Below are 27,189 nucleotides of genomic sequence, written 5' to 3'. Positions count from 1 at the left end.
GAATTTGGGAGGATTTGGAGAATTTGGGAGGATCTGGAGGAGGTTTGGAAGGTTCTGGAGAAGATTGGGGAGGTTCTGGAGGTTTTTGGGAGGTTCTGGAGAAGGTTTTTGGGAGGTTCTGGAGAATTTGGGAGGATCTGGAGGAGGTTTGGGGAGGTTTCGGAGAAGGTTTTGGGGACCTTTTGGAGGATGTTTGGGAGGTTCTGGAGGACCTTGGGGAACTTTTGGAGAAGGTTCTGGGAGGTTCTGGTGAAGGTTTTTGGGAGGTTCTGGAGAATTTGGGAGGTTCTGGAGAAGGTTTGGGGAACTTCCAGAGAAGATTTTGAGAGGTTTGGGAGAAGGTTCTGGAGGAGGTTCTGGAGGAGGTTGGGGACATTTTGGAGAAGGTTTTTTGGGAGCTTTTGGAGAAGGTTTTGGAGAGATTCTGGAGAAGGTTTTGGGGAAAGTTGGGGAGGTTCTGGAGGTGGTTTTGGGAGGGTCTGGAGGACCTTGGGGAGCTTTTGGAGAAGGTTGGGGAGGTTTTGGAGGATGTTGGGGAGGTTCTGGAGAGGGTCTTGGGAGGTTCTGGAGGTGGTTTTGTGGAGGCTCTGGAGAAGGTCTTGGGAACTTCTGGAGAAGATTTTGTGGAGGTTTTGGTGAAGGTCTTGGGGAGCTTTTGGGGAAGGTTTTGGGAGGTTCTGGAGAAGCTTTTTGGAGGTTCTGGTGAAGGTCTTGAGCAGCTTTTGGGGAAGATCTTTTGGAAGCTTTTAGGGAAGGTTTTGGGGAGGTTCTAGAGAAGCTTTTTGGAGGTTCTGGAGGTGATTTTAGGAGGTTCTGGAGAAGGTTTTGTGGAGATTCTGGTGAAGGTCTTGAGGAGCTTTTGGGGAAGGCTTTGGGAGCTTCTGGAGAAGCTTTTTGGAGGTTGTGGAGGTGGCTTTAGGAGGTTCTGGAGAAGATTTTGGGGAGGTTCTGGAGAAGGTCTCGAGCAGCTTTTGGGGAAGGTTTTTTGGAAGCTTTTAGGGAAGGTTTTGGGGAGGTTCTGGAGAAGCTTTTTGGAGGTTCTGGAGGTGGTTTTGGGGAGGTTCTGGAGAAGATTTTTGGAGGTTCTGGAGAAGGGTTTTTGGAGGTTCTGGAGGTGATTTTAGGAGGTTCTGGAGAAGGTTTTGTGGAGATTCTGGTGAAGGTCTTGAGGAGCTTTTGGGGAAGGCTTTGGGAGCTTCTGGAGAAGCTTTTTGGAGGTTGTGGAGGTGGCTTTAGGAGGTTCTGGAGAAGATTTTGGGGAGGTTCTGGAGAAGGTCTCGAGCAGCTTTTGGGGAAGGTTTTTTGGAAGCTTTTAGGGAAGGTTTTGGGGAGGTTCTGGAGAAGCTTTTTGGAGGTTCTGGAGGTGATTTTAGGAGGTTCTGGAGAAGGTTTTGTGGAGATTCTGGTGAAGGTCTTGAGGAGCTTTTGGGGAAGGTTTTGGGAGCTTCTGGAGAAGCTTTTTGGAGGTTGTGGAGGTGGCTTTAGGAGGTTCTGGAGAAGATTTTGGGGAGGTTCTGGAGAAGGTCTCGAGCAGCTTTTGGGGAAGGTTTTTTGGAAGCTTTTAGGGAAGGTTTTGGGGAGGTTCTGGAGAAGCTTTTTGGAGGTTCTGGAGGTGATTTTAGGAGGTTCTGGAGAAGGTTTTGTGGAGATTCTGGTGAAGGTCTTGAGGAGCTTTTGGGGAAGGTTTTGGGAGCTTCTGGAGAAGCTTTTTGGAGGTTGTGGAGGTGGCTTTAGGAGGTTCTGGAGAAGATTTTGGGGAGGTTCTGGAGAAGGTCTCGAGCAGCTTTTGGGGAAGGTTTTTTGGAAGCTTTTAGGGAAGGTTTTGGGGAGGTTCTGGAGAAGCTTTTTGGAGGTTCTGGAGGTGATTTTAGGAGGTTCTGGAGAAGGTTTTGTGGAGATTCTGGTGAAGGTCTTGAGGAGCTTTTGGGGAAGGCTTTGGGAGCTTCTGGAGAAGCTTTTTGGAGGTTGTGGAGGTGGCTTTAGGAGGTTCTGGAGAAGATTTTGGGGAGGTTCTGGAGAAGGTCTCGAGCAGCTTTTGGGGAAGGTTTTTTGGAAGCTTTTAGGGAAGGTTTTGGGGAGGTTCTGGAGAAGCTTTTTGGAGGTTCTGGAGGTGGTTTTGGGGAGGTTCTGGAGAAGATTTTTGGAGGTTTTGGAGAAGATTTTTGGAGGTTCTGGAGAAGGGTTTTTGGAGGTTCTGGAGGTGATTTTAGGAGGTTCTGGAGAAGGTTTTGTGGAGACTCTGGTGAAGGTCTCGGGGAGCTTTTGAGGAAGGTTTCGGGGAGCTTCTGGCGAAGCTTTGGGACCTTTTGCGGAAGCTTCGCTTCTTGCCGACGCCGGGAATGGGCGGTTCCGGCTCCGTGCCTGGGATTTGCCGCGGCGGGGCTGGAATGGGCACGAGCCGCGGGCGTTCCCTGGCAGCTGCTGAGCTCGGGCCAGCGGCAGCTGCTGCTGTGCGAGACGCTGACCGAGACGGTGTACGGCGACCGCGGGCAGCTCATCAAGTCCAAGGAGCGCAAGGTGTTCCTGCTCAACGACCTCCTGGTGTGCGCCAACATCAACTTCAAGTACGTGCCCCGAAAGGCGGCCCCGAAACCCCACCCCGAAACCCCACCCCAAAATCCCACCCCAAAGCCGGCCCCAAAATCCCACCCCAAAATCCCACCCGAAAATCCCACCCCAAAATCCCACCCGAAAATCCCACCCCGAAATGCGGCCCCAAAACCCCACCCCAAAACCCCACCCCAAAACCCCACCCTGAAATCCCACCCCGAAACGCGGCCCCGAAACCCCACCTCAAAGCTGGCCCTGAAACCCCACCCCAAAATCCCACCTTGAAACCCCACCCCAAAACCCCACCCTGAAACCCCACCCCAAAGCTGGCCCCGAAACCCCACCCCAAAATCCCACCCCAAAATCCCACCCCAAAATCCCACCCCGAAATGCAGCCCCAAAACCCCACCCCAAAACCCCACCCCAAAGCTGGCCCCAAAACCCCACCCCGAAACCCCACCCCAAAGCTGGCCCCGAAACCCCACCCCAAAATCCCACCCCAAAGCCAGCCCCAAAATCCTACCACAAAATCCCATCCCAAAATCCCACCCCGAAACGCGGCCCCAAAACCCCACCCCAAAGCTGGCCCTGAAACCCCACCCCAAAATCCCAGCCCATAGCTGGCCCCAAAGCCCCACCCCAAAGCCCAGCCCCAAAAATCCCACCACAAAATCCCACCCCGAAACGCGGCCCCAAAACCCCACCCCAAAGCCAGCCCCAAAATCCCACCCCAAAGCCAGCCCCAAAATCCCACCCCAAAACCCCACCCCAAAATCCCACCCCAGAGCCGGCCCCAAAACCCCACCCAAAAACCCCACCCCGAAATCCCACCCTGAAACCCCACCCCGAAATCCCACCCCAAAACCCAGCCCCAAAACCCCACCCCAAAACCCCACCCCAATAGCCGGCCCCAAAACCCCACCCCAAAGCCGGCCCCAAAACCCCACCCCAAAGCCGGCCCCAAAACGCGGCCCCGAAACCCAGCCCCAAAACCCCACCCCAAAACCCATCGCTGAAACACGGCCCCAAAACCCCACCCCAAAGCCGGCCCCAAAACTTGGCCCCAAACCCCGGCCCTGAAACCCGGCCCCAAAAGCCCTCTGGAGATCCCAGTGCAGCCCCTTCCCGTTCCCAGCCCCGTCGGCTCCGTGGGATTTGTGGGATCGACCCCAGGGAGGGCTGGAACGTTGGAAAAGCTTCTAAAAACTGTGGGGTTTGGGGGGAATCCTGTAGAGTTTGGGGTTTTTGGGGGAAATCTCATCGAGTTTGGGGTATTTGGGGAGTTCCCATCGAGTTTGGAGTTTTGGGAGAAATTCCCATCCAGTTTGGGGGTTTTGGGAGAAATTCCCATCCAGTTTGGTGTTTTTGGGGCAATCCCTTTGAATTTGGGGTTTTGGGGGGTTGGTGGTTTTGGGGCAATCTCTTTGAATTTGGGGTTTTTGGGGGAAATTCCCATCCAGTTTGGGATTTTTGGGGCAATCCCTTTGAATTTGGGGTTTTTGGGGGAAATTCCCATCCAGTTTAGGATTTTTGGGGGGGATCCCATCCAGTTTGGAGTTTTTGGGGCAATCCCTTTGAATTTGGGTTTTGCTGGGGAAATTCTGATCCAGTTTGGTGGTTTTTGGGGCAATCCCTTTGAATTTGGGGTTTTTGGGGGGGATCCCATCCCGTTTGGAGTTTTTGGGGCAATCCCTTTGAATTTGGGGTTTTGGGGGGATCCCATTGAGTTTGGGTTTTTTGGGGGCAATCCCTTTGAATTTGGGGTTTTTGGGGGAAATTCCCATTGAGTTTGGGTTTTTTGGGGCAATCCCTTTGAATTTGGGGTTTTTGGGGGGGATCCCATCCAGTTTGGAGTTTTTGGGGCAATCCCTTTGAATTTGGGTTTTGCTGGGGAAATTCTGATCCAGTTTGGTGGTTTTTGGGGCAATCCCTTTGAATTTGGGGTTTTTCGGGGGGATCCCATCCAGTTTGGGATTTTTGGGGCAAGCCCTTTGAATTTGGGGTTTTTGGGGGAAATTCCCATTGAGTTTGGGGTTTTTGGGGGGGATCCCATTGAGTTTGGGATTTTTGGGGCAATCCCTTTGAATTTGGGGTTTTTGGGGGGGATCCCATCCAGTTTGGGATTTTTGGGGCAAGCCCTTTGAATTTGGGGTTTTTGGGGGAAATTCCCATTGAGTTTGGGGTTTTTGGGGGGGATCCCATTGAGTTTGGGGTTTTTGGGGCAATCCCTTTGAATTTGGGGTTTTTGGGGGAAATTCCCATCCAGTTTAGGATTTTTGGGGGGGATCCCATCCAGTTTGGAGTTTTTGGGGCAATCCCTTTGAATTTGGGTTTTGCTGGGGAAATTCTGATCCAGTTTGGTGGTTTTTGGGGCAATCCCTTTGAATTTGGGGTTTTTCGGGGGGATCCCATCCAGTTTGGGATTTTTGGGGCAAGCCCTTTGAATTTGGGGTTTTTGGGGGAAATTCCCATCCTGTTTGGGATTTTTGGGGCAATCCCTTTGAATTTGGGGTTTTTGGGGGAAATTCCCATCCAGTTTAGGATTTTTGGGGGGGATCCCATCCAGTTTGGAGTTTTTGGGGCAAGCCCTTTGAATTTGGGGTTTTTGGGGGAAATTCCCATTGAGTTTGGGGTTTTTGGGGGGGATCCCATCCCGTTTGGAGTTTTTGGGGCAATCCCTTTGAATTTGGGGTTTTTGGGGGAAATTCCCATCCAGTTTAGGATTTTTGGGGGGGATCCCATCCAGTTTGGAGTTTTTGGGGCAATCCCTTTGAATTTGGGGTTTTGGGGGGATCCCATTGAGTTTGGGTTTTTTGGGGGCAATCCCTTTGAATTTGGGGTTTTTGGGGGAAATTCCCATTGAGTTTGGGGTTTTTGGGGGGGATCCCATCCCGTTTGGAGTTTTTGGGGCAATCCCTTTGAATTTGGGGTTTTGGGGGGATCCCATTGAGTTTGGGTTTTTTGGGGGCAATCCCTTTGAATTTGGGGTTTTTGGGGGAAATTCCCATTGAGTTCGGAGTTTTTGGGGGCAATCCCTTTGAATTTGGGGTTTTTGGGGGGGATCCCATTGAGTTTGGAGTTTTTGGGGCAATCCCTTTGAATTTGGGGTTTTGGGGGGAAATTCCCATTGAGTTTGGGGTTTTTGGGGGGGGGATCCCATCCAGTTTGGAGTTTTTGGGGCAATCCCTTTGAATTTGGGGTTTTTCGGGGGGATCCCATCCAGTGTGGAGTTTTTGGGGCAATCCCTTTGAATTTGGGGTTTTTGGGGGAAATTCCCATTGAGTTTGGGGTTTTTGGGGGGGGGATCCCATTGAGTTTGGAGTTTTTGGGGCAATCCCTTTGAATTTGGGGTTTTGGGGGGATCCCATTGAGTTTGGGGTTTTTGGGGGCAATCTCTTTGAATTTGGGGTTTTTGGGGGAAATTCCCATTGAGTTTGGGGTTTTTGGGGGGGGATCCCATCCAGTTTGGAGTTTTTGGGGCAATCCCTTTGAATTTGGGGTTTTTCGGGGGGATCCCATCCAGTTTGGAGTTTTTGGGGCAATCCCTTTGAATTTGGGGTTTTTGGGGGAAATTCCCATTGAGTTTGGAGTTTTTGGGGGCAATCCCTTTGAATTTGGGGTTTTTGGGGGGGATCCCATCCAGTTTGGGGTTTTTGGGAGGATCCCACCCAGTTTGGGGTTTTTGGGGGGGATCCCATCCAGTTTGGGGTTTTTGGGAGGATCCCACCCAGTTTGGGGTTTTTGGGGGGGATCCCATCCAGTTTGGGGTTTTTGGGAGGATCCCACCCAGTTTGGGATTTTGGGGGGAAATTCCAATTGAGTTTGGTGGTTTTGGGGGGGATCCCATCCCGTTTGGAGTTTTTGGGGCAATCCCTTTGAATTTGGGGTTTTGGGGGGATCCCATTGAGTTTGGGTTTTTTGGGGGCAATCCCTTTGAATTTGGGGTTTTTGGGGGAAATTCCCATTGAGTTTGGAGTTTTTGGGGCAATCCCTTTGAATTTGGGGTTTTTGGGGGAAATTCCCATCCAGTTTGGGCTTTTTGGGGGGGGATCCCATTGAGTTTGGGGTTTATCTGCCCGCTTCTGCCCCATCTCCATCCCCGCTGCCCGCGGGCCCCTGGAGCCACCGCGGGGCCCCAGGCCCGGGGCCGGACTTGGCCGAATTCGCCGCCGCTGGGTGGGAAAAGCTCCCGGGATTGCCCCAAACCCCTCTGAACCCCTCTTTTTCCCCCCTGGCAGGCCGGTGCCCGCAGGGTAGGTGCCGGGTGTGCTGTGCTGTGCCGTGTGCCCCGATTCGGGGGTTCCCGCACCGCGTGCGTGTGGGGGAGGGGGGGGGTGGCTCGCGACGCGCGGGGTCGGGGGGATTATTTTGGGGGGGAAAATCCCAAACTCGAGGGTTCTCCTGACCTGGAATCCTTGCCTTGGCAGAGGCCAGCTGGAAATCAGCAGCCTGGTGCCCCTGGGCCCCAAGTACGTGCTGAAGTGGAGCACGGCCCTCCCGCAGGTGCAGGTGGTGGAGGTGGGGCAGGACAGCGGCGCCTGCGACAAGGACGCGGCGCCGGGGCCCGGTAGCCGCAGGCACGCGCCCGCCGGCCAGCCCGCCCACAGTGAGCACCGGCCGCCAGCCCGGCGGGATGGGCCCCGGGGAGGGGAGCTGCGGGCGCTTGGAGGGGGTTTCAGCGCTCTGGGAGGTGGTGGGGTCATGGATGGGGTGTTTGGGGCTTCAATCCTGGCGGGAGAATGTTCCTGGGCTGGGATTTGGGGGGTTTTAGGGAGGTTTCATCGTTCTGGGAGGTGGTGGGGTCATGGATGGGGTGTTTGGGGCTTCAATCCTGGCGGGAGAATGTTCCTGGGCTGGGATTTGGGGGGTTTTAGGGAGGTTTCATCGTTCTGGGAGGTGATGGAGTCATGGATGGGGTGTTTGGGGCTTCAATCCTGGCGGGAGAATGTTCCTGGGCTGGGATTTGGGGGGTTTTAGGGAGGTTTCATCGTTCTGGGAGGTGATGGAGTCATGGATGGGGTGTTTGGGGCTTCAATCCTGGCGGGAGAACGTTCCTGGGCTGGGATTTGGGGGGTTTTAAGGGATCTCACCGCTCCAGGAGGTGGTGGAGTCACGGATGGGGTGTTTGGGGCTTCATTCCCAGCAGGATGACCTCGATGGGCTGGGATTTGGGGGGTTTTAAGGAGGTTTCATCGTTCTGGGAGGTGGTGGAGTCATGGATGGGGTGTTTGGGGTCTCATTCCTGGCGGGAGAACATTCGTGGGCTGGGATTTGGGGGGTTTTAGGGAGGTTTCATCGTTCTGGGAGGTGATGGAGTCATGGATGGGGTGTTTGGGGCTTCATTGCTGGTGGGAGAACATTCGTGGGCTGGGATTTGGGGAGTTTCAAGGGATTTCATCGTTCTGGGAGGTGGTGGAGTCATGGATGGGGTGCCTGGGGCCTCATTCCCGGCAGGATGACCTCGATGGGCTGGGATTTGGGGGGTTTTAAGGAGGTTTCATCATTCTGGGAGGTGGTGGAGTCATGGATGGGGTGCCTGGGGCCTCATTCCCGGCAGGATGACCTCAGTGGGCTGGGATTTAGGGGGTTTTAGGGAGGTTTCATCACTCTTGGAGGTGGTGGAGTCATGGATGGGGTGTTTGGGGTCTCATTGCTGGTGGGAGAACGTTCCTGGGCTGGGATTTGGGGGGTTTTAGGGAGGTTTCATCACTCCTGGAGGTGGTGCAGTCATGGATGGGGTGTTTGGGGCCTCATTCCTGGCAGGATGACCTCGATGGGCTGGGATTTGGGGAGTTTTAAGGGATTTCATCGTTCTGGGAGGTGGTGGAGTCATGGATGGGGTGTTTGGGGCTTCATTGCTGGTGGGAGAACATTCGTGGGCTGGGATTTGGGGAGTTTTAAGGGATTTCATCGTTCTGGGAGGTGATGGAGTCATGGATGGGGTGTTTGGGGCTTCATTGCTGGTGGGAGAACATTCGTGGGCTGGGATTTGGGGAGTTTTAAGGGATTTCATCGTTCTGGGAGGTGGTGGAGTCATGGATGGGGTGTCTGGGGTCTCATTCCTGGCAGGAGAACATTCGTGGACTGGGATTTGGGGAGTTTTAGGGAGGTTTCATCGTTCTGGGAGGTGGTGGAGTCATGGATGGGGTGTTTGGGGCTTCATTCCCAGCAGGATGACCTCGATGGGCTGGGATTTGGGGGGTTTTAAGGAGGTTTCATCGTTCTGGGAGGTGGTGGAGTCATGGATGGGGTGTTTGGGGTCTCATTGCTGGTGGGAGAATGTTCCTGGGCTGGGATTTGGGGAGTTTTAAGGGATTTCATCGTTCTGGGAGGTGGTGGAGTCATGGATGGGGTGTTTGGGGCTTCATTGCTGGCGGGAGAATGTTCCTGGGCTGGGATTTGGGGGGTTTTAGGGAGGTTTCATCGTTCTGGGAGGCGATGGAGTCATGGATGGGGTGTTTGGGGCTTCAATCCTGGCGGGAGAATGTTCCTGGGCTGGGATCTGGGGAGTTTTAAGCGATTTCATCGTTCTGGGAGGTGGTGGGGTCATGGATGGGGTGTTTGGGGCTTCATTCCCGGCAGGATGACCTCAGTGGGCTGGGATTTAGGGGGTTTTAGGGAGGTTTCATCACTCTTGGAGGTGGTGGAGTCATGGATGGGGTGTTTGGGGTCTCATTGCTGGTGGGAGAATGTTCCTGGGCTGGGATTTGGGGGGTTTTAGGGAGGTTTCATCGTTCTGGGAGATGGTGGAGTCATGGATGGGGTGTTTGGGGCTTCATTCCCAGCAGGATGACCTCGATGGGCTGGGATTTGGGGGGTTTTAAGGGATTTCATCGTTCTGGGAGGTGGTGGAGTCATGGATGGGGTGTTTGGGGCTTCATTGCTGGTGGGAGAATGTTCCTGGGCTGGGATTTGGGGAGTTTTAGAGAGGTTTCACCACTCCAGGAGGTGGTGGAGTCACAGATGGGGCACTCCAGGCCTCATTCCCGGTGGGAGAACCTCCCTGGGCTGGGATTGGGGGCGTTGAGGGGGTCTCACCGCTCTCGGACGTGGTGGAGCCGCCCCCCGGGAGGTGTTTGAGGAGCAGCGGACGCGGCGCTCGGGGCCGTCCCTGGTGGTGTTGGCTCAGGGCTTGGGCTGCATCTCGGACTCTTCTCCATCCCCATGGATGCCGTGGGCCTGAAATCGCGGCTTTTCCCCCCAAAGATAAGGTCTACCTGGGCCCTCCGCGGCTCTTCCAGGAGCTGCAGGACCTGCAGAAGGACCTGGCGGTGGTGGAGCAGATCACGCTGCTCGTCAGCACCTTGCACGGCACCTACCAGGTACCGCCCGCGCCGCCGCCTCGCCGTGGCCGCGGCGCTCCTCGGGAGCTGCCGGCTCCTCCTGCGGCCGCCTCGGAGTTCTCCAGATGTTCTCCAGATGAACATCCCCGGTGTTCTCCAGAACCTGAACATGACGGTGGCGCAGGACTGGTGCCTGGCCCTGCAGAGGATGATGAAGGTGAAGGAGGAGGAGATCCACTCGGCCAACAAGTGCCGCCTGCGGCTGCTGCTGCCCGGCAAGCCGGACAAGTGAGTTGGGCAATGGGGGGTGGGCTCGTCCTGGACCGGGAGGAGGAGGATGAAGATAAGGATGAGGAGGAGGAGGAGGAGGAGGAGGAGGAGGAGGAGGAGGAGGAAGATAAGGATGAGGAGGAGGATGATGAGGAGGAGGAGAAGGAGGAGAAGGAGGAGGATGATGAGGAGGAGGAAGAGAAGGAGGAGGAGGAGAAGGAGGAGGATGATGAGGAGGATGAAGATGAAGATGAGGAGAAGGAGAAGGAGGAGGAGGAGGAGGAGGAGGAAGTGGAGGAGGAAGAGGAGGAGGAGGATGGTGGTTATGATGACGAAGAAAAGGAGGAGGAGGAGTGTGAAGATGATGATGAGGAGGATGAGGAGGAGGAGGATGAAGATAAGGATGAGGAGCAGGATGAGAAGGAGGAGGAAGAGGAGGAGGAAGACGAAGAGAAGGAGGATGAGGAGGAGGAGAAGGAGGAGGAGGATGAAGATAAGGATGAGGATGGTGGTGATGATGAAGAGGAGGATGAAGATAAGGATGAGGATGATGATGAGAAGGAGGAGGAGGATGGTGATGATGAAGAAGAGGATGAGGAGGAGGATGAAGATGATGAGGAGGAGGAAGAGGAAGAGAAGGATGAAGATAAGGATGAGGAGGAGGATGGTGATGATGACGATGAAGAGGAAGATGATGAGGAGGATGATGAGGAGGAGGATGATGAGGAGGTGGAGGAGAAGGAGAAGGAGGAGAAGAAAGATGAGGACGAGGAGGAGGATGGTGATGATGATGATGAAGAGGATGATGAGGATGATGATGAGGATGAGGAGGATGATGATGAGGATGATGATGATGAGGAGGAGGATGAGGATGATGAGGAGGATGATGATGATGAGGAGGAGAAGGAGAAGGAGGAGGAGAAAGATGAGGACGAGGAGGAGGATGGTGATGATGAAGAGGAGGATGAGGAAGATGATGAAGGGGAGGATGATGATGATGAGGATGATGATGAGGAGGATGATGATGAGGATGATGAGGAGGATGATGAGGATGATGATGAGGAGGAGGATGAGGAGGAGGATGATGATGATGAGGATGATGATGAGGATGAGCAGGAGGATGATGATGATGAGGATGATGAGGAGGAGGAGGAGGATGATGATGACGAGGAGGAGGAGGCTGAGGAGGCTGAAGGCCGTGTCCCCGCAGGTCCGGGCGCCCCATCAGCGTCATGGTGGTGTTCATCACCCCCAACCCCCTGAGCAAGATCTCCTGGGTGAACCGGCTGCACCTGGCCAAGATCGGCCTCCGTGAGTCCCACCTGTCCCGGGAAGAGCCGCGCTCCGGGCGGGGAACGGGAAACGGGGGCCGAGGTGGTGCAGGAGGCCTGGGACCTTCTGGAGGAGGTCTGGGAGGGTCTGGAGAAGGTCTGGGGAAGGTTCTGGAGAAGGTTTTGAGGAGGTTCTGGAGAAGGTTTTGAGGAGGTTCTGGAGAAGGTTTTTGGGGAGGTTCTGGAGAAGGTTTTTGGGGAGGTTCTGGAGAAGATCTGGGAGGTTCTGGAGAAGGTCTGGGAGGTTTTGGGAAGGTTTTTGAGAAGGTTTTTGGGGAGGTTCTGGAGAAGATCTGGGAGGTTCTGGAGAAGGTCTGGGAGGTCTGGGGAAGGCCTGGGACATTCTGGAGGAGGTCTGGGAGGTTCTGGAGGAGGTCTGGGGAAGGTTCTGGAGGTTTTGGGGAGGTTCTGGAGAAGGTTTTGTGGAGGTTCTGGAGAAGGTTTTTGGGGAGGTTCTGGAGAAGATCTGGGAGGTTCTGGAGAAGGTCTGGGAGGTTTGGGGAAGGTTCTGGAGAAGGTTTTGGAGAAGCTTCAGGAGGGTTTGGGAGCTTTTGGGGAAGGCTTGGGAAGGCTTTGGAAAAGGTTTGGAGAAGGTTTGGGAGGTTCTGGAGAAGGTTTGGGGGAGCTTTTGAAGGGTTCTGGGACCTTTTGGAGAACATTTGGGAGAAGGTTTGGAAGGTTCAGGAGAAGGTTTGGAAAGTTTGGAAAAGCTTGGGGAGGTTCTGGGAGTTTGGGAACTTTGGGAGAACATCTGGGAGAAGGTTTGGGAAGGCTCTGGTCTTTGAGGTTTTGGGGAGGTTCTGGAGAAGGTTTTGGGGAGGTTCTGGAGAAGGCCTGGGAGGTCTGGGAGGTTTGGGGAAGGTTCTGGAGGTTTTGGGGAAGGTTTCGGGAGGTTTTGGGGATTTGGAGGCTTTGGGAAGGGTTGGGAGCTTTTGGAGAAGGTTTGGGGAGGTTCTGGAGAAGGTTTTTTGGAGGTTCTGGAGAAGGTTTTTGGGAGGTTCTGGAGAAGGTTTTGAGAGGTTCTGGAGAAGGTTTTGGGGAGGTTCTGGAGAAGGTTTTTGGGAGGTTCTGGAGAAGGTTTTGGGGAGGTTCCGGAGAAGGTTTGGGGAGGTTCTGGAGAAGTTTGGGAGGTTCTGGAGAAGGTTTGGGGAGGTTCTGGAGAAGTTGGTAGGTTCTGGAGAAGGTTTTGGGGAGTTTTTGAAGGGTTTGGGGATCTTTTGGAGAACATTTGGGAGAAGGTTTTGGGGAGGTTCTGGAGAAGGTTTTTGGGAGGTTCTGGAGAAGGTTTTTGGGGAGGTTCTGGAGGTGGTTTGGGGAGGTTCCGGATAACGTTTGGTTTTCGGAATTGCCGGGATTTGTCGGTTCTGTGTCTGGGATCTGCTGCTCCCGGCCGGAATCTCCCGGCTGGAGCCGCCCCCTGTGGGATCCCCGTTCCCCATGGGCTGGGCTGGATCAGGGAGGAGGATCCGCCCCTCCTCCTGCCGATCCCTGCTCCCATCCCAGCTCCCTCAGGAAAATCCCATGGAGCAAAACACGGAAAATCTGGAATTCCCTTGGCGCGCTCGGATCGCCCCGGGCTGCAATTCGGGGATTCCCTGGCTTTTAACACTTTGGCTTTTCCCTGTTTTTCAAAAAAATCTGGGAATTCTCCCCGAGCTGGAAATGGGAGCGTGTCCCAGCCTGCCGCGAGGGGACGCGGCCGGATGGAATTTTTTCCCGTTTCTTCGGTTCCCGGGGGATTTTTTTGCCTCCGCGCCGCAAGAACTTAGAGGAGGGGATGCGGCGCATCCCGAATCCACGGAAAACGGCGGCTCGGGAGCCCCGAGGAGGGGTTTGGGGCCCGGCTGATCCCGGCGCTGCCGGTTTTCCGCAGGGGAGGAGAACCAGCCGGGCTGGCTCTGTCCCGACGAGGACAAGAGGAGCAAAGCTCCCTTCTGGTGTCCCATCCTGTCCTGCCACATTCCCGCCTTTTCCTCCAAAGCCTTGGATCTGCAGGTGAGAGCCGGGTGGGAAAGGCGCAAATCCCGCTCTGGAGGGGCTGCAGAAGTCGGTTGGAAAAGCAGGAATGGATGGAATCCAAGGGGGAAAGTTGGGAATAGCAGCTGGATCCCAAATTTTGGGGACATCCTGGCTGTTTGGGATGATTTGGGTTCTCCATCCCTTCATTCCCTCTGATCCAGCATTTTGGGGGATAAACACAAATCCCGCTCTGGAGAGGCTGGAAAAGTTGGTTGGAAAAGTAGGAATTGATGGAATCCACCTTGGAAAGTCGGGAATAGCAGCTGGGCTGTGGCTGGATCCCAAATTCTGGGGTTCCCCCGACCCCTGCCTGTTTGGGTTCTCCATCCCTTCATTTTCTCTGATCCAGAATTTTGGGGGACAAACACAAATCCTGCTCTGGAGGGGCTGCAGAAGTCGGTTGGAAAAGCAGGAATGGATGGAATCCACCTTGGAAAGTCGGGAATAGCAGCTGGATCCCAAATTTTGGGGACATCCTGGCTGTTTGGGCTGATTTGGGTTCTCCATCGCATCTTCCCATCCATCGTTTTGGGAGGAAAGGCTCAAATCCCGCTCTGGAGGGGCTGCAGAAGTCGGTTGGGAAGGCAGGAATGGATGGAATCCACCTTGGAAAGTCGGGAATAGCAGCTGGGCCGTGGCTGGATCCCAACTTCTGGGGTTCCCCCTGACCCCTGCCTGTTTGGGTTCTCCATCCCCTCGTTCCCTTTGATCCAGAATTTTGGGGGACAAACACAAATCCTGCTCTGGAGGGGCTGGAAAAGGTTGGAAAAGCAGGAATTGATGGAATCCACCTTGGAAAGTCGGGAATAGCAGCTGGATTGTGGCTGAATCCCAAATTCTGGGGATTCCCGCTGACCTCTTGGGATGCTCTCCCCAGCTCGGAGCCGCCGTCCACAATCCCGTCCATTCCTCGCTCCTGGGATTCTCGGCCGTCAGCACCTCCCTGCCCCAGGGCTTCCTCTGGGTGAGCGCAGCCCCGGCGGATCCCGGGATTTGGGGCTCTTTGGGATGCTGGGATGGCTCATTCCCGCTTTTCCCGCCCCGCAGGTGGGAGGAGGCCAGGAGGGCGCGGGAGGACAGGTGGAGATCTTCTCCCTGAACCGCTCCGTGCCCCGCACCGTCAAATCCTTCCCGGTGCCCGCCCCGGTGCTGTGCATGGAATTCATCCCGGAGCCGCATCCCGAGGATCCCACGGAGCCGGGAACGGCCCCGGATCCGGCCCCGACCCCCCCACACCCCACCGTGGTCCTGGGGCTGCAGGACGGGAGGTGAGATCCCAGCTCCCCTCTCCTCTCCCCAATCCCTCCCCGCTCTGCCGGGGCTGATCCCGAAATTCCCGGCGCGCTCCCTCCGCAGCCTCCTGGTGTACGGCAGCGTGGACTCGGGAACGCCGTGCCTGCTGAGCTGCAAAATCCCGGGAATGCTGCCCATCCTGTGCCTCCAGCACAGCCCCGAGTTCCTGTTCGCGGGGCTGCAGGACGGCAGCGTGGCCGCCTTTCCCAGGAATAGCGGTGAGGATTCCCGGGAATCCCGCGGGCCGAGAGCTCCTCCGCTGCTGAAATGAGGAGAAATCCCCGTTTTCCCGTGGTTTTCCCCGATCTTTTCCCTCGGCAGCCCCGGGGCAGGAAAATGCGATTTTCCCGTGGTGGATCCAAAGCAAACTCGTTTTGGGGGAAAACATTGGGAAAACGGTCCTGGAGAGGGGTTGCTGTGGGATCCAGCATGGGATGCGCAAGGAATGGGAATTGCCTTCCCGAAATTCCCCTTCTTGGGGCTGGAAATGGAGTTGGTCCCATCCACGTGGAAAATTCCCTTTGTTCCCGTGGTTTTGGGGTTGTTTTCCCTGGATTTGGCTCCCACCCCGCTGCCATCCCTCTTTCCCAGGAATTCCTGGCCTGGACTGGGAAATTCCTTCTCTTCGTCGCCAGGGGGTGGGAAAGAGCCTGGAATCCTGTGGAATTCGGGCCGCTTTTGGACGGAATCCTGGGTTTTCTCCAGGAAAAGCTCCAGGAAACGGCACCTGGCTCAATCCCGAGCCACCAAATCCCGCTAAATTCGGATTTTTGGGATTGTGCCCACCCCCTTTCCCGAATGACGGCGAAGCTGGGAGCCAATTAAAGGGATGTTAATGAACTTTAATTAATTGAAGTGGCAGCCACGGGAGGAGTTTTTAACGTCATCCCGATTCTCGGGAGGGAAAAAGCTTCCCTGGAATGGCTCCTTTTCCCTGGAAGTCGGGATTTGCTGGGAGCAGGGCGTGGAGCACCCCAAGGGCTCCTTTATCCCTGGGATTAGGGTTTGGGTAAGAGCAGGGATTGGGAATAACGAGAGGGAGAGTAAGGATGGATTGGGGCCGCTGGCGTTGGATTCATCCCGATCCCGCCGGGAGCTGCTCCCAGACCCTCGGGATCGGGCCTGGAGTGGCCCTGCAGGAGCAAATCCAGTAAAAAAAGGGGGATTTGGCCTTTCCCGAGGAGCCCTCGGGGTGCAGGGGCCGCTCCTTCCCTGCTCCGGCGCCGGCTGCAGCGGGAAAAGGGAATTTCAGGAATGTTGGGAAGTGGGAATGGCCCTTTGGGGGGGGGGCCCTGGGGACCCCTGGAGCTGCAGCCGGAGCTTCCCAGGTGCGCCGAGTGCTCCGTGTTGTCCCTGTGATCCCACTCCCCGTGATCCCATTCCGTGTGATCCCACTCCCCGTGATCCCATTCCTGTGATCCCATTCCCTGTGATCCCACTCCCCGTGATCCCATTCCTGTGATCCCATTCCCTGTGATCCCACTCCCCGTGATCCCATTCCCCGATCCCATTCCTTGATCCCATTCCCTGATCCCATTCTGTGTTACCCCATTCCGTGTGATCCCATTCCCCGTGATCCCATTTCCCAATCCCATTCCCTGTTATCCCAGTCCCTGATCCCATTCCCTGTGATCTCATTCGTCCTTATCCCATTCCCTGATCCCATTCCCTGATCCCATTCCCCATGATCCCATTCCCCGTGATCCCATTCCCCAATCCCATTCCCTGTTATCCCAGTCCCTGATCCCATTCCCTGTGATCTCATTCGTCCTTATCCCATTCCCTGATCCCATTCCCTGATCCCATTCCCCATTATCCCATTCCCAGTTATCCCATTCCCATGGATCCCATTCCCCATTATCCCATTCCCCGTTATCCCATTCCCCATGATCCCATTCCCCATTATCCCATTCCCCAATCCCATTCCCCAATCCCATTCCCTGATCCCATTCCCCATTACCCCTTCCCTGATCCCATTCCCCGTTATCCCATTCCCCAATCCCATTCCCCGATCCCATTCCCGGTTATCCCATTCCCCGATCCCATTCCCCGTGCTGATCCCTGTGTTCCAGGGGGTTTATGGGATGCCGACTCCCCGCCGCGGCTGCTCCGGGTGGGATCGGGGCCGGTGCGGGCGCTGCTGGCGCTGGAGGAGTCGCTCTGGGCCAGCTCCGACAACGTCGTCACCGTGCTGGGAACGGCCGAGCTGCAGAGCCAGGCACGGAGCGGGAGCGGGAATGGGAACGGGAACGGGAATGGGAACGGGAATGGGAATGGGAACGGGAACGGGAATGGGAATGGGAACGGGAATGGGAACGGGAACGGGAATGGGAACGGGAATGGGAACGGGAACGGGAATGGGAATGGGAATGGGAATGGGAACGGGAACGGGAACGGGGATGGGAACGGGAATGGGAACGGGAACGGGAATGGGAACGGGAATGGGAACGGGAACGGGAATGGGAATGGGAATGGGAACGGGAACGGGAACGGGGATGGGAACGGGAATGGGAACGGGAATGGGGATGGGAACGGGAATGGGAATGGGAGTGGGAATGGGAATGGGAATGGGAACGGGAGCGGGAACGGGAATGGGAATGGGAACGGGAATGGGAATGGGAATGGGAACGGGAATGGGAACGGGAATGGGAATGGGAACGGGAATGGGAGTGGGAACGGGAATGGGAACGGGGATGGGAATGGGAACGGGAATGGGAATGGGAACGGGAATGGGAACGGGAATGGGAACGGGAATGGGAATGGGAACGGGAATGGGAGTGGGAACGGGAATGGGAACGGGGATGGGAATGGGAATGGGGATGGGAATGGAATGGGGATGGGAACAGGGATGGGAATGGGAATGGGAACAGGAGCGGGAACAGGAATGGGAACGGGAATGTGAATGGGAATAGGAACGGGAGAAGGGATGGGAATAGGAACGGGGATGGGGATGGGAATGGGAATGGGAATGGGAGCAGGAATGGGAGTGAGAATGAGAGTGGGAGCAGGGATGGGAATGGGAATGGGACCTGGAATTCCCTGTTTGTCCGTGGTTTGGGAAGGATTTTTTGGGATCTCCATGGGAATGAGATCTCTGGGAATGGGATCTCTGGGGAGATGGGATCTCCATGGGAATGGGATTTCCATGGGAATGGAATCCTTGGGAATGGGATCTCCATGGGAATGAGATCTCTGGGAATGGCATCCATGGGAATAGGATCCATGGGAATGGGATCCATGGGAATGGGATCTCTGGAAATGGAATGGGATCTCCATGGGAATGAGATCTCTGGGAATGGGATCTCTGCGGAGATGGGATCTCTGTGGGAATGGGATCTCTGTGGGAATGGGATCTCTGTGGGAATGGGATCTCTGGGAATGGGATCTCTGTGGGAATGAGATCTCTGGGAATGGGATCTCTGGGGAGATGGGATCTCTGTGGGAATGGGATCCATGGGAATGGGATCTCCATGGGAATGGGATCTCTGGGAATGGCATCCATGGGAATAGGATCCATGGGAATGGGATCCATGGGAATGGGATCTCTGGAAATGGAATGGGATCTCCATGGGAATGAGATCTCTGGGAATGGGATCTCTGCGGAGATGGGATCTCTGTGGGAATGGGATCTCTGTGGGAATGGGATCTCTGGGAATGGGATCTCTGTGGGAATGAGATCTCTGGGAAGATGGGATCTCCATGGGAATGGGATCTCCATGGGAATGGGATCCCTGGGGGAACGGGATCCATGGGAATGGGATCCATGGGAAGATGGGATCTCCATGGGAATGGGATCCATGGGAATGGGATCTCCGTGGGAATGGAATCTCCATGGGAATGGGATCTCTGGGAATGGGATCTCTGGGAATGGGATCTCCCTGGGAATGGGATCTCTGGGAATGGGATCCATGGGAATGGGATCTCCCTGGGAATGGGATCTCTGGGAATGGGATCTCTGGGAATGGGATCTCCCTGGGAATGGGATCTCTGGGAATGGGATCTCCATGGGAATGGGATCTCCATGGGAATGGGATCTCCGTGGGAATGGAATCTCCATGGGAATGGGATCTCTGGGAATGGGATCTCTGGGAATGGGATCTCCCTGGGAATGGGATCTCTGGGAATGGGATCCATGGGAATGGGATCTCCCTGGGAATGGGATCTCTGGGAATGGGATCTCCCTGGGAATGGGATCTCTGGGAATGGGATCTCCATGGGAATGGGATCTCCATGGGAATGGGATCTCTGGGAATGGGATCTCCATGGGAATGGGATCCATGGGAATGGGATCTCTGGGAATGGGATCTCTGGGAATGGGATCTCCATGGGAATGGGATCTCTGTGGGAATGGGATCTCTGGGAATGGGATCTCCATGGGAATGGGATCCATGGGAATGGGATCTCTGGGAATGGGATCTCTGGGAATGGGATCTCCATGGGAATGGGATCCATGGGAATGGGATCTCTGGGGAGATGGGATCTCCATGGGAATGGGATCTCCATGGGAATGGGATCTCTGGGAATGGGATCTCCCTGGGAATGGGATCCATGGGAATGGGATCTCCATGGGAATGGGATCCATGGGAATGGGATCTCTGGGGAGATGGGATCTCCATGGGAATGGGATCTCCATGGGAATGGGATCCATGGGAATGGGATCTCTGGGAATGGGATCTCTGGGGAGATGGGATCTCTGGGAATGGGATCTCCATGGGAATGGGATCTCTGTGGGAATGGGATCCATGGGAATGGGATCTCTGGGAATGGGATCTCTGGGAATGGGATCTCTGGGGAGATGGGATCTCTGGGAATGGGATCTCCATGGGAATGGGATCCATGGGAATGGGATCTCTGGGAATGGGATCTCCATGGGAATGGGATCCATGGGAATGGGATCTCTGGGGAGATGGGATCTCCATGGGAATGGGATCTCTGGGAATGGGATCTCCCTGGGAATGGGATCCATGGGAATGGGATCTCCATGGGAATGGGATCTCTGGGAATGGGATCTCTGGGAATGGGATCTCCGTGGGAATGGGATCTCCATGGGAATGGGATCCATGGGAATGGGATCCATGGGAATGGGATCTCCATGGGAACCCCAGGGAGATCCCATTCCCAGGAGCTCCCGAGAGCGGAATTTCTGGGGGAGTCGGGGGAATTGCGGGAATCGCGGCAACCTTGGGAACGTTGGGAATGTTTGTTGGGAATGTCTGTTGGGAATGTCTGTTGGGAACCGCCGTTAGCAAAGGTTCGAGGCGCACCCGGAGGCGGCGGTGACGCGCATGGTGCGCGCCGGCAGCGGCGTGTGGATGGCCTTCGCCGCCGGCTCCTCCATCCGCCTCTTCCACACCGAGACCCTGGAGCACCTGCAGGAGATCAACGTGGCCACGCGCACCACGCTGCTGCTGCCCGGTGAGAGGCCAATTAACCGCTAACGAGGGCATTAATTAGTGCATTAATGGATCCTCAACGTGGCCACGCGCACCACGCTGCTGCTGCCCGGTGAGAGGCCAATTAACCGCTAACGAGGGCATTAATTAATGCATTAATGGATCCTCAACGCGGCCACGCGCACCACGCTGCTGCTGCCCGGTGAGAGGCCAATTAACCGCTAACGAGGGCATTAATTAATGCATTAATGGATCCTCAACGTGGCCACGTGCACCACGCTGCTGCTGCCCGGTGAGAGGCCAATTAACCGCTAACGAGGGCATTAATTAGTGCATTAATGGATCCTCAACGTGGCCACGCGCACCACGCTGCTGCTGCCCGGTGAGAGGCTCGTTAATCGCTAACGAGGGCATTAATTAGTGCATTAATGGATCCTCAACGTGGCCACGCGCACCACGCTGCTGCTGCCCGGTGAGAGGCCAATTAACCGCTAACGAGGGCATTAATTAATGCATTAATGGATCCTCAACGTGGCCACGCGCACCACGCTGCTGCTGCCCGGTGAGAGGCCAATTAACCGCTAACGAGGGCATTAATTAGTGCATTAATGGATCCTCAACGCGGCCACGCGCACCACGCTGCTGCTGCCCGGTGAGAGGCCAATTAACCGCTAACGAGGGCATTAATTAGTGCATTAATGGATCCTCAACGTGGCCACGCGCACCACGCTGCTGCTGCCCGGTGAGAGGCCAATTAACCGCTAACGAGGGCATTAATTAGTGCATTAATGGATCCTCAACGCGGCCACGCGCACCACGCTGCTGCTGCCCGGTGAGAGGCCAATTAACCGCTAACGAGGGCACTTAATTAATCCGTTAATGGATCCGCAGGGAATTCGGGAATGGGATCTTCCTGCTGCCCAGTGAGATCCTAATTAATCACTGACGAGGGGAGTTAATTCATTAATTAATGGATCCGTGGGGAATTCGGGAATGGGATCTTCCTGCTGCTCATTGAGAGCAATCAGCGCTAATGAGGGGTCATTAATTAATAATGGATCCACAAAGAGTTTGGGAATGGGATGCTCCTGCTGCCCGGTGAGAGCCAATTAATGACTAATGAGAGAAATTAATTAACGGATCCATGGGGAATTTGGGAATGGGATGCTGCTTCTGCCTGGTGAGATCCTAATTAATGACTAATTAGGGGAGTTATGAGTGGATCCCTGGGGAATTCGGGTCCCACCGGGATCCGCAGCTTTCCCGCCCAGCTGGGAAGGGCTGGGCCTGGAATTTCCCGGGCGGGAATCGTGTCCCTGGAGCACCCCTGGAACCCAAATTTCTCCTGGGATCCCATCCCTGGATCCCAACTTCATCCCTGGGATCCCATCCCTGGATCCTGAATTTCTCCTGCAATCCCATCCCTGGATCCCATCCCTGGATCCCGACTTTATCCCTGGATCCCACCCCTGGATCCCATCCCTGGATCCCATCCCTGGATCCCGCCTTTATCCCTGGATCCCATCCCTGGATCCCAACTTTATCCCTGGATCCCATCCCTGGATCCCGACTTTATCCCTGGATCCCACCCCTGGATCCCATCCCTGGATCCCATCCCTGGATCCCGACTTTATCCCTGGATCCCATCCCTGGATCCTGGCTTTATCTCATGATCCCATCCCTGGATCCTGACTTTATCCCTGGATTCCATCTCTGGATCCCAAATTTCTCCTGGGATCCCATCCCTGGATCCTGACTTTATCCCTGGGATCCCATCCCTGGATCCCAGCTTTATCCCGGGATCTCCTCCCTGGATCCCAGATTCATCCCTGGGATCCCATCCCTGGATCCCGACTTTATCCCATGATCCCATCCCTGGATCCCAAATTTCTCCTGGGATCCCATCCCTGGATCCCAGATTCATCCCTGGGATCCCATCCCTGGATGCTCCATAATCCCTTCATTACTTCCGAGCACCAGACTCCTGTGATTCCCTGGTTTTCCCCTTCTTCCCGGGCCCATCCCGACATCCCGATATCCCAATATTCCAATATCCCAACATCCCGACATCCCGATATCCCAATATTCCAATATCCCGATATCCCGATATCCCGACATCCCAATATCCCGACATCCCGATATTCCGATATTCCAATATTCCGATATCCCAATATCCCGAGTCCCGACATCCCGACATCCCGATATCCCAATATTCTGACATCCCAATATTCCGATATCCCGACATTCCAATATCCCGACATCCTGATATCCCAATATTCCGATATCCCGACATTCCAATATCCTGACATCCCGATATCCCGACATCCCAATATCCCGACATCCCGATATCCCGATATCCCGACATCCCTGCCATCCCCACATTCCCGGGCAGCAGTGTTGGGATTCGATCCCTTTGGAGCCCCGGCTCCCTCCCCCTCTGGAATGTGGCAGCTCCTTAACGAGCCGCTCCGGAACTGCTGCTCCGTGGATCTCTCGCTTTCCCGGGATTTGTCTCCTTCCCGACTCCGCGCTAAGCCCTTGCCAGAAAATGCTCGTTTCCTGTGGGAATCCCGCTTTTCCCCCGCTTTTCCCCCACTTTTCCCCCGCTTTTCTTCCGCTTTTCTCCCACTTTTCTCCTGCTTTTCTCCTGCTTTTCTCCCACTTTTCCCCCACTTTTCTCCCGCTTTTCTCCCACTTTTCTCCCACTTTTCTCCCGCTTTCTTTCTGCTTTTCTCCTGCCTTCCTTCCTCTTTTCTCCCGCTTTTCTCCCACTTTTCTCCCTCTTTTCTCCCACTTTTCTCCCACTTTTCTCCCATTTTTCTCCCACTTTCCCCCCACTTTTCTCCCGCTTTTCTCCCACTTTTCCCCCGCTTTTCTCCCGCTTTTCTCCTGCTTTTCTCCCGCTTTTCTCCCGCTTTTCTCCCACTTTTCTCCCGCTTTTCTCCCAGTTTTCTCCCGCTTTTCCCCCACTTTTCTCCTGCTTTTCTCCCGCTTTTCTCCCACTTTTCTCCCACTTTCCCCCCACTTTTCTCCTGCTTTTCCCCTGCTTTTCTCCCACTTTTCTCCCACTTTTCTCCCGCTTTTCTCCCACTTTTCTCCCACTTTTTTCCCACTTTTCTCCCACTTTTCTCCCACTTTCCCCCCACTTTTCTCCTGCTTTTCCCCTGCTTTTCTCCCACTTTTCTCCCACTTTTCTCCCTCTTTTCTCCCGCTTTTCTCCCACTTTTCTCCCTCTTTTCTCCCGCTTTTCTCCCTCTTTTCTCCCACTTTTTTCCCACTTTTCTCCCTTTTTTCTCCCGCTTTTCTCCCACTTTTCTCCCGCTTTTCTCCCTCTTTTTCTTCCTCTTTTCCTTTATTCCTCTTCCCGGCGCTTCCCACTCGCTGCCGAGCTGCCGGGAATTCCGGAGGCTGCTCCCTACGGAAGCCCCGTGAGCCACCGGGAGTTCGGCCGCGGGATTCTCCCTGATCCCGGTTTTTTCCCGCTCCCGTTCCAGGGCAGAAGCTCGTGCGCGTCACCAGCCTCCTGCTGTGCCAGGGCTCCCTCTGGGTGGGGACGGATCTGGGAATCATCGTCCTGCTCCCGGTGCCGCGCCTGGAGGGCATCCCGAAAATCACCGGTGAGCCCCGGAGCCCTTCCAGGGAAACGGCGCCGTTCTCAGAAAAACAGCACCCATTCCCAGGGAAACAGGGCCCATTCCCGGAAAAATGGCACCATTCCCGGAGAAACGGGGCCCATTCCTGGAGAAACAGGGCCATTCCCAGGGAAACAGGGCCCATTCCCAGAGAAATGGCACCATTCCCGAAGAAACGGGGCCCATTCCCAGGGAAACGGGGCCCATTCCCGGAGATCCAAGGCCCATTCCCAGCCCATTCCTGGGCTCATTCCCAGGCTCAATCCCAGCACATTCCCAGCCAGTTTCCAGGCAGTTCCCATCCTGTTCCCATCCCATTCCCATCCCCTTCCCATCCCGTTCCCATCCCATTCCCATCCCGTTCCCATCCCATTCCCATCCCCTTCCCATCCCGTTCCCATCCCATTCCCACCCTGTTCCCATCCCATTCCCATCCCCTTCCCATCCCCTTCCCACCCCATTCCCATCCCCTTCCCACCCCATTCCCACCCCGTTCCCACCCCATTCCCACCCCATTCCCATCCCATTCCCATCCCATTCCCATCCCATTCCCACCCCGTTCCCATCCCATTCCCACCCCATTCCCATCCCCTTCCCACCCCATTCCCATCCCATTCCCATCCCATTCCCATCCTATTCCCACCCCATTCCCACCCCATTCCCATCCCATTCCCATCCCATTCCCATCCTATTCCCACCCCATTCCCACCCCGTTCCCATCCCATTCCCATCCCCTTCCCGTCCCATTCCCATCCCATTCCCACCCCGTTCCCATCCCATTCCCACCCCATTCCCATCCCATTCCCATTCCCATTCCCATCCCATTCCCATCCTATTCCCACCCCATTCCCACCCCATTCCCATCCCATTCCCATCCCATTCCCATCCTATTCCCACCCCATTCCCATCCCATTCCCATCCCCTTCCCGTCCCATTCCCATCCCATTCCTAACCCGTTCCCATCCCATTCCCACCCCGTTCCCATCCCCTTCCCATCCCATTCCCACCCCGTTCCCACCCCATTCCCACCCCATTCCCACCCCGTTCCCACCCCATTCCCACCCCGTTCCCATCCCCTTCCCATCCCATTCCCACCCCGTTCCCACCCCATTCCCACCCCATTCCCAACCCGTTCCCACCCCATTCCCATCCCATTCCCACCCCATTCCCACCCCATTCCCATCCCATTCCCACCCCGTTCCCATCCCATTCCCATCCCCTTCCCATCCCATTCCCACCCCATTCCCATCCCATTCCCATCCCATTCCCATTCCCATCCCATTCCCACCCCATTCCCACCCCATTCCCACCCCATTCCCATCCCATTCCCATCCCATTCCCATCCCATTCCCGTTCTCATCCCATTCCCATCCCATTCCCGTTCCCAGCCCATTCCCATCCCCATTCCCATCCCATTCCCACCCCATTCCCATCCCATTCCCACCCCATTCCCATCCCATTCCCATCCCATTCCCATCCCATTCCCGTTCCCAGCCCATTCCCATCCCCATTCCCATCCCATTCCCACCCCATTCCCACCCCATTCCCACCCCATTCCCACCCCATTCCCATCCCATTCCCACCCCGTTCCCACCCATTCCCACCCCATTCTCATCCCCATTCCCATCCCATTCCCATCCCCTTCCCACCCCATTCCCATCCCATTCCCACCCCATTCCCGTCCCATTCCCATCCCATTCCCACCCCATTCCCACCCCGTTCCCACCCCGTTCCCACCCCATTCCCACCCCATTCCCATCCCATTCCCATCCTATTCCCACCCCATTCCCACCCCGTTCCCATCCCATTCCCACCCCATTCCCATCCCATTCCCATCCCATTCCCATCCCGTTCCCACCCCATTCCCACCCCGTTCCCACCCCATTCCCACCCCATTCCCACCCCATTCCCATCCCATTCCCACCCCATTCCCATCCCATTCCCATTCCCATCCCCTTCCCACCCCGTTCCCATCCCATTCCCACCCCATTCCCATCCCATTCCCATCCCATTCCCATTCCCATCCCGTTCCCACCCCATTCCCACCCCGTTCCCACCCATTCCCACCCCATTCTCATCCCCATTCCCATCCCCTTCCCACCCCATTCCCATCCCATTCCCATCCCATTCCCACCCCATTCCTGTCCCATTCCCATCCCATTCCCATCCCATTCCCACCCCATTCCCACCCCGTTCCCATCCCGTTCCCATCCCATTCCCACCCCATTCCCAGCCCGTTCCCAGCCCATCCCGCTTTTTTCCAGGGAAGGGCATGGTGTCCCTGAACGGCCACGCCGGCCCCGTGCAGTTCCTGGCGCTGGCTCTGAGCACTTTGGCCCCCGACGCCCTCCGGGCCGAGCAGGACGAGGACGAGGAGGCCGAGGAGGAGAAATCCCCGGATCCGGAGGGGCTCCCGCCCCGGGAAATGCGGAAAAAAGGGATTTTGTTACAATACCGGCTGCGCTCCACGTCCCACCTGCCCGGGCAGCTGCTCTCCGTGCAGGAAGCGCCGCCGGGAACGCCGGGACACGCCGAGGAGGACGGATCCATCTACGAGCTGGCCGACGATCCCGACGTTTGGGTGCGGAGCCGGCCCTGCTCCCGGGATTCGCCCCGCAAGGAAATCTCCTCCGTGGCCATCGTCTCCGGAGGCCGCGGCTACCGGGATTTCCGGGCGGAATCCGCGCGCCGCTCCGGAGCCGCCGACAGCTCCCTGCTCATCTGGCAGCTCCCGCTGGCGCTGTGAGCCCGCCGGAGCTCCCACCTGGAACTCCTGAATTTCCTACCTCAGGAATCCCCCAAATTCCCGGGAGCACTTTGGCCGCTGCGAGGGGAAAAAAAAACCGGGAAAACCGTGGGGTTTTGCCCCGAATCCAGCGGTTCTGCTGGCAAAGGAGAGTTGGGAGCGGTGGGATTTTCCCGGTTCCCTGCATCGGGAGCGGGCCGGGCCGTGTGTGTGTGTGTGGATAATCCCTAGAGCTAGAGAATCCCTGGATTATAAATAGGCTGTACATTATTACCTGTAAAAAGAAGGAATCTGTATATATTGGGAATGCTGGGAAGAGCGGGAGCAGCTCCCAAAAAAGCGGCTCCGGCTGCAATATCCACTTCAATTCCCGACTGTGAATTTGAGGATCTTCGGTACCGAAATCCCCTGGATTTGGGAGCCGAGCCCGCTCGGCTTCCCGAGGAAAGGAAAAGAGGGGGAGTGTGGAAATAAATCCCATAGGAATCGCCGTGGCGTCCTTGGTTTGTAGGTTTGGGTCTTTCCCTGGATTTGGGGGCAGAATTCCAAGGGTTCTGCTTCCCTGGGAATGCTCCAGGATGGCTTGGATGGGATAGCGGAAGGTTTCCCATGGAATGGGATGAGTTTAAGGTCATTCCAACCCATCCCGGAATTCTGGGAGCTGCTCATCCT

The 27,189-nt window shown here is 55.8% G+C and overlaps 1 protein-coding gene across 6 annotated transcripts in view; it reads left to right on the top strand.

Annotated features, from left to right (window-relative positions):
• The window catches only part of ARHGEF10L (Rho guanine nucleotide exchange factor 10 like), a 68,558-nt gene extending 41,578 nt beyond the window's left edge, over window positions 1–26,980 (top strand). For 4 of the 6 annotated variants that reach the window (XM_082295814.1, XM_082295813.1, XM_082295816.1 and 1 more), the window contains 14 exons: window positions 2,419–2,564; window positions 6,789–6,803; window positions 6,978–7,156; window positions 9,757–9,872; window positions 9,994–10,121; window positions 11,314–11,414; window positions 13,308–13,429; window positions 14,331–14,417; window positions 14,501–14,721; window positions 14,810–14,964; window positions 16,819–16,964; window positions 19,993–20,161; window positions 23,634–23,756; window positions 26,036–26,980. In XM_082295814.1, the coding sequence (XP_082151940.1) occupies window positions 2,419–2,564; window positions 6,789–6,803; window positions 6,978–7,156; window positions 9,757–9,872; window positions 9,994–10,121; window positions 11,314–11,414; window positions 13,308–13,429; window positions 14,331–14,417; window positions 14,501–14,721; window positions 14,810–14,964; window positions 16,819–16,964; window positions 19,993–20,161; window positions 23,634–23,756; window positions 26,036–26,517 (2,190 nt within the window). In that variant the 3' untranslated portion in view covers window positions 26,518–26,980. The remainder of the gene's footprint in view (window positions 1–2,418; window positions 2,565–6,788; window positions 6,804–6,977; window positions 7,157–9,756; window positions 9,873–9,993; window positions 10,122–11,313; window positions 11,415–13,307; window positions 13,430–14,330; window positions 14,418–14,500; window positions 14,722–14,809; window positions 14,965–16,818; window positions 16,965–19,992; window positions 20,162–23,633; window positions 23,757–26,035) is intronic. The other 2 variants (XM_082295815.1, XM_082295812.1) reach the window with 1 other exon arrangement.
• Window positions 26,981–27,189: the final 209 nt, after the last annotated feature.

Source organism: Coloeus monedula, assembly GCF_965178545.1.
Source record: "Coloeus monedula genome assembly, chromosome: 22".
Taxonomy (NCBI): domain Eukaryota; kingdom Metazoa; phylum Chordata; class Aves; order Passeriformes; family Corvidae; genus Coloeus; species Coloeus monedula.
The sequence above is the reverse complement of the archived record's forward strand: the minus strand, read 5'-3'. Positions and strand labels throughout refer to the sequence as shown.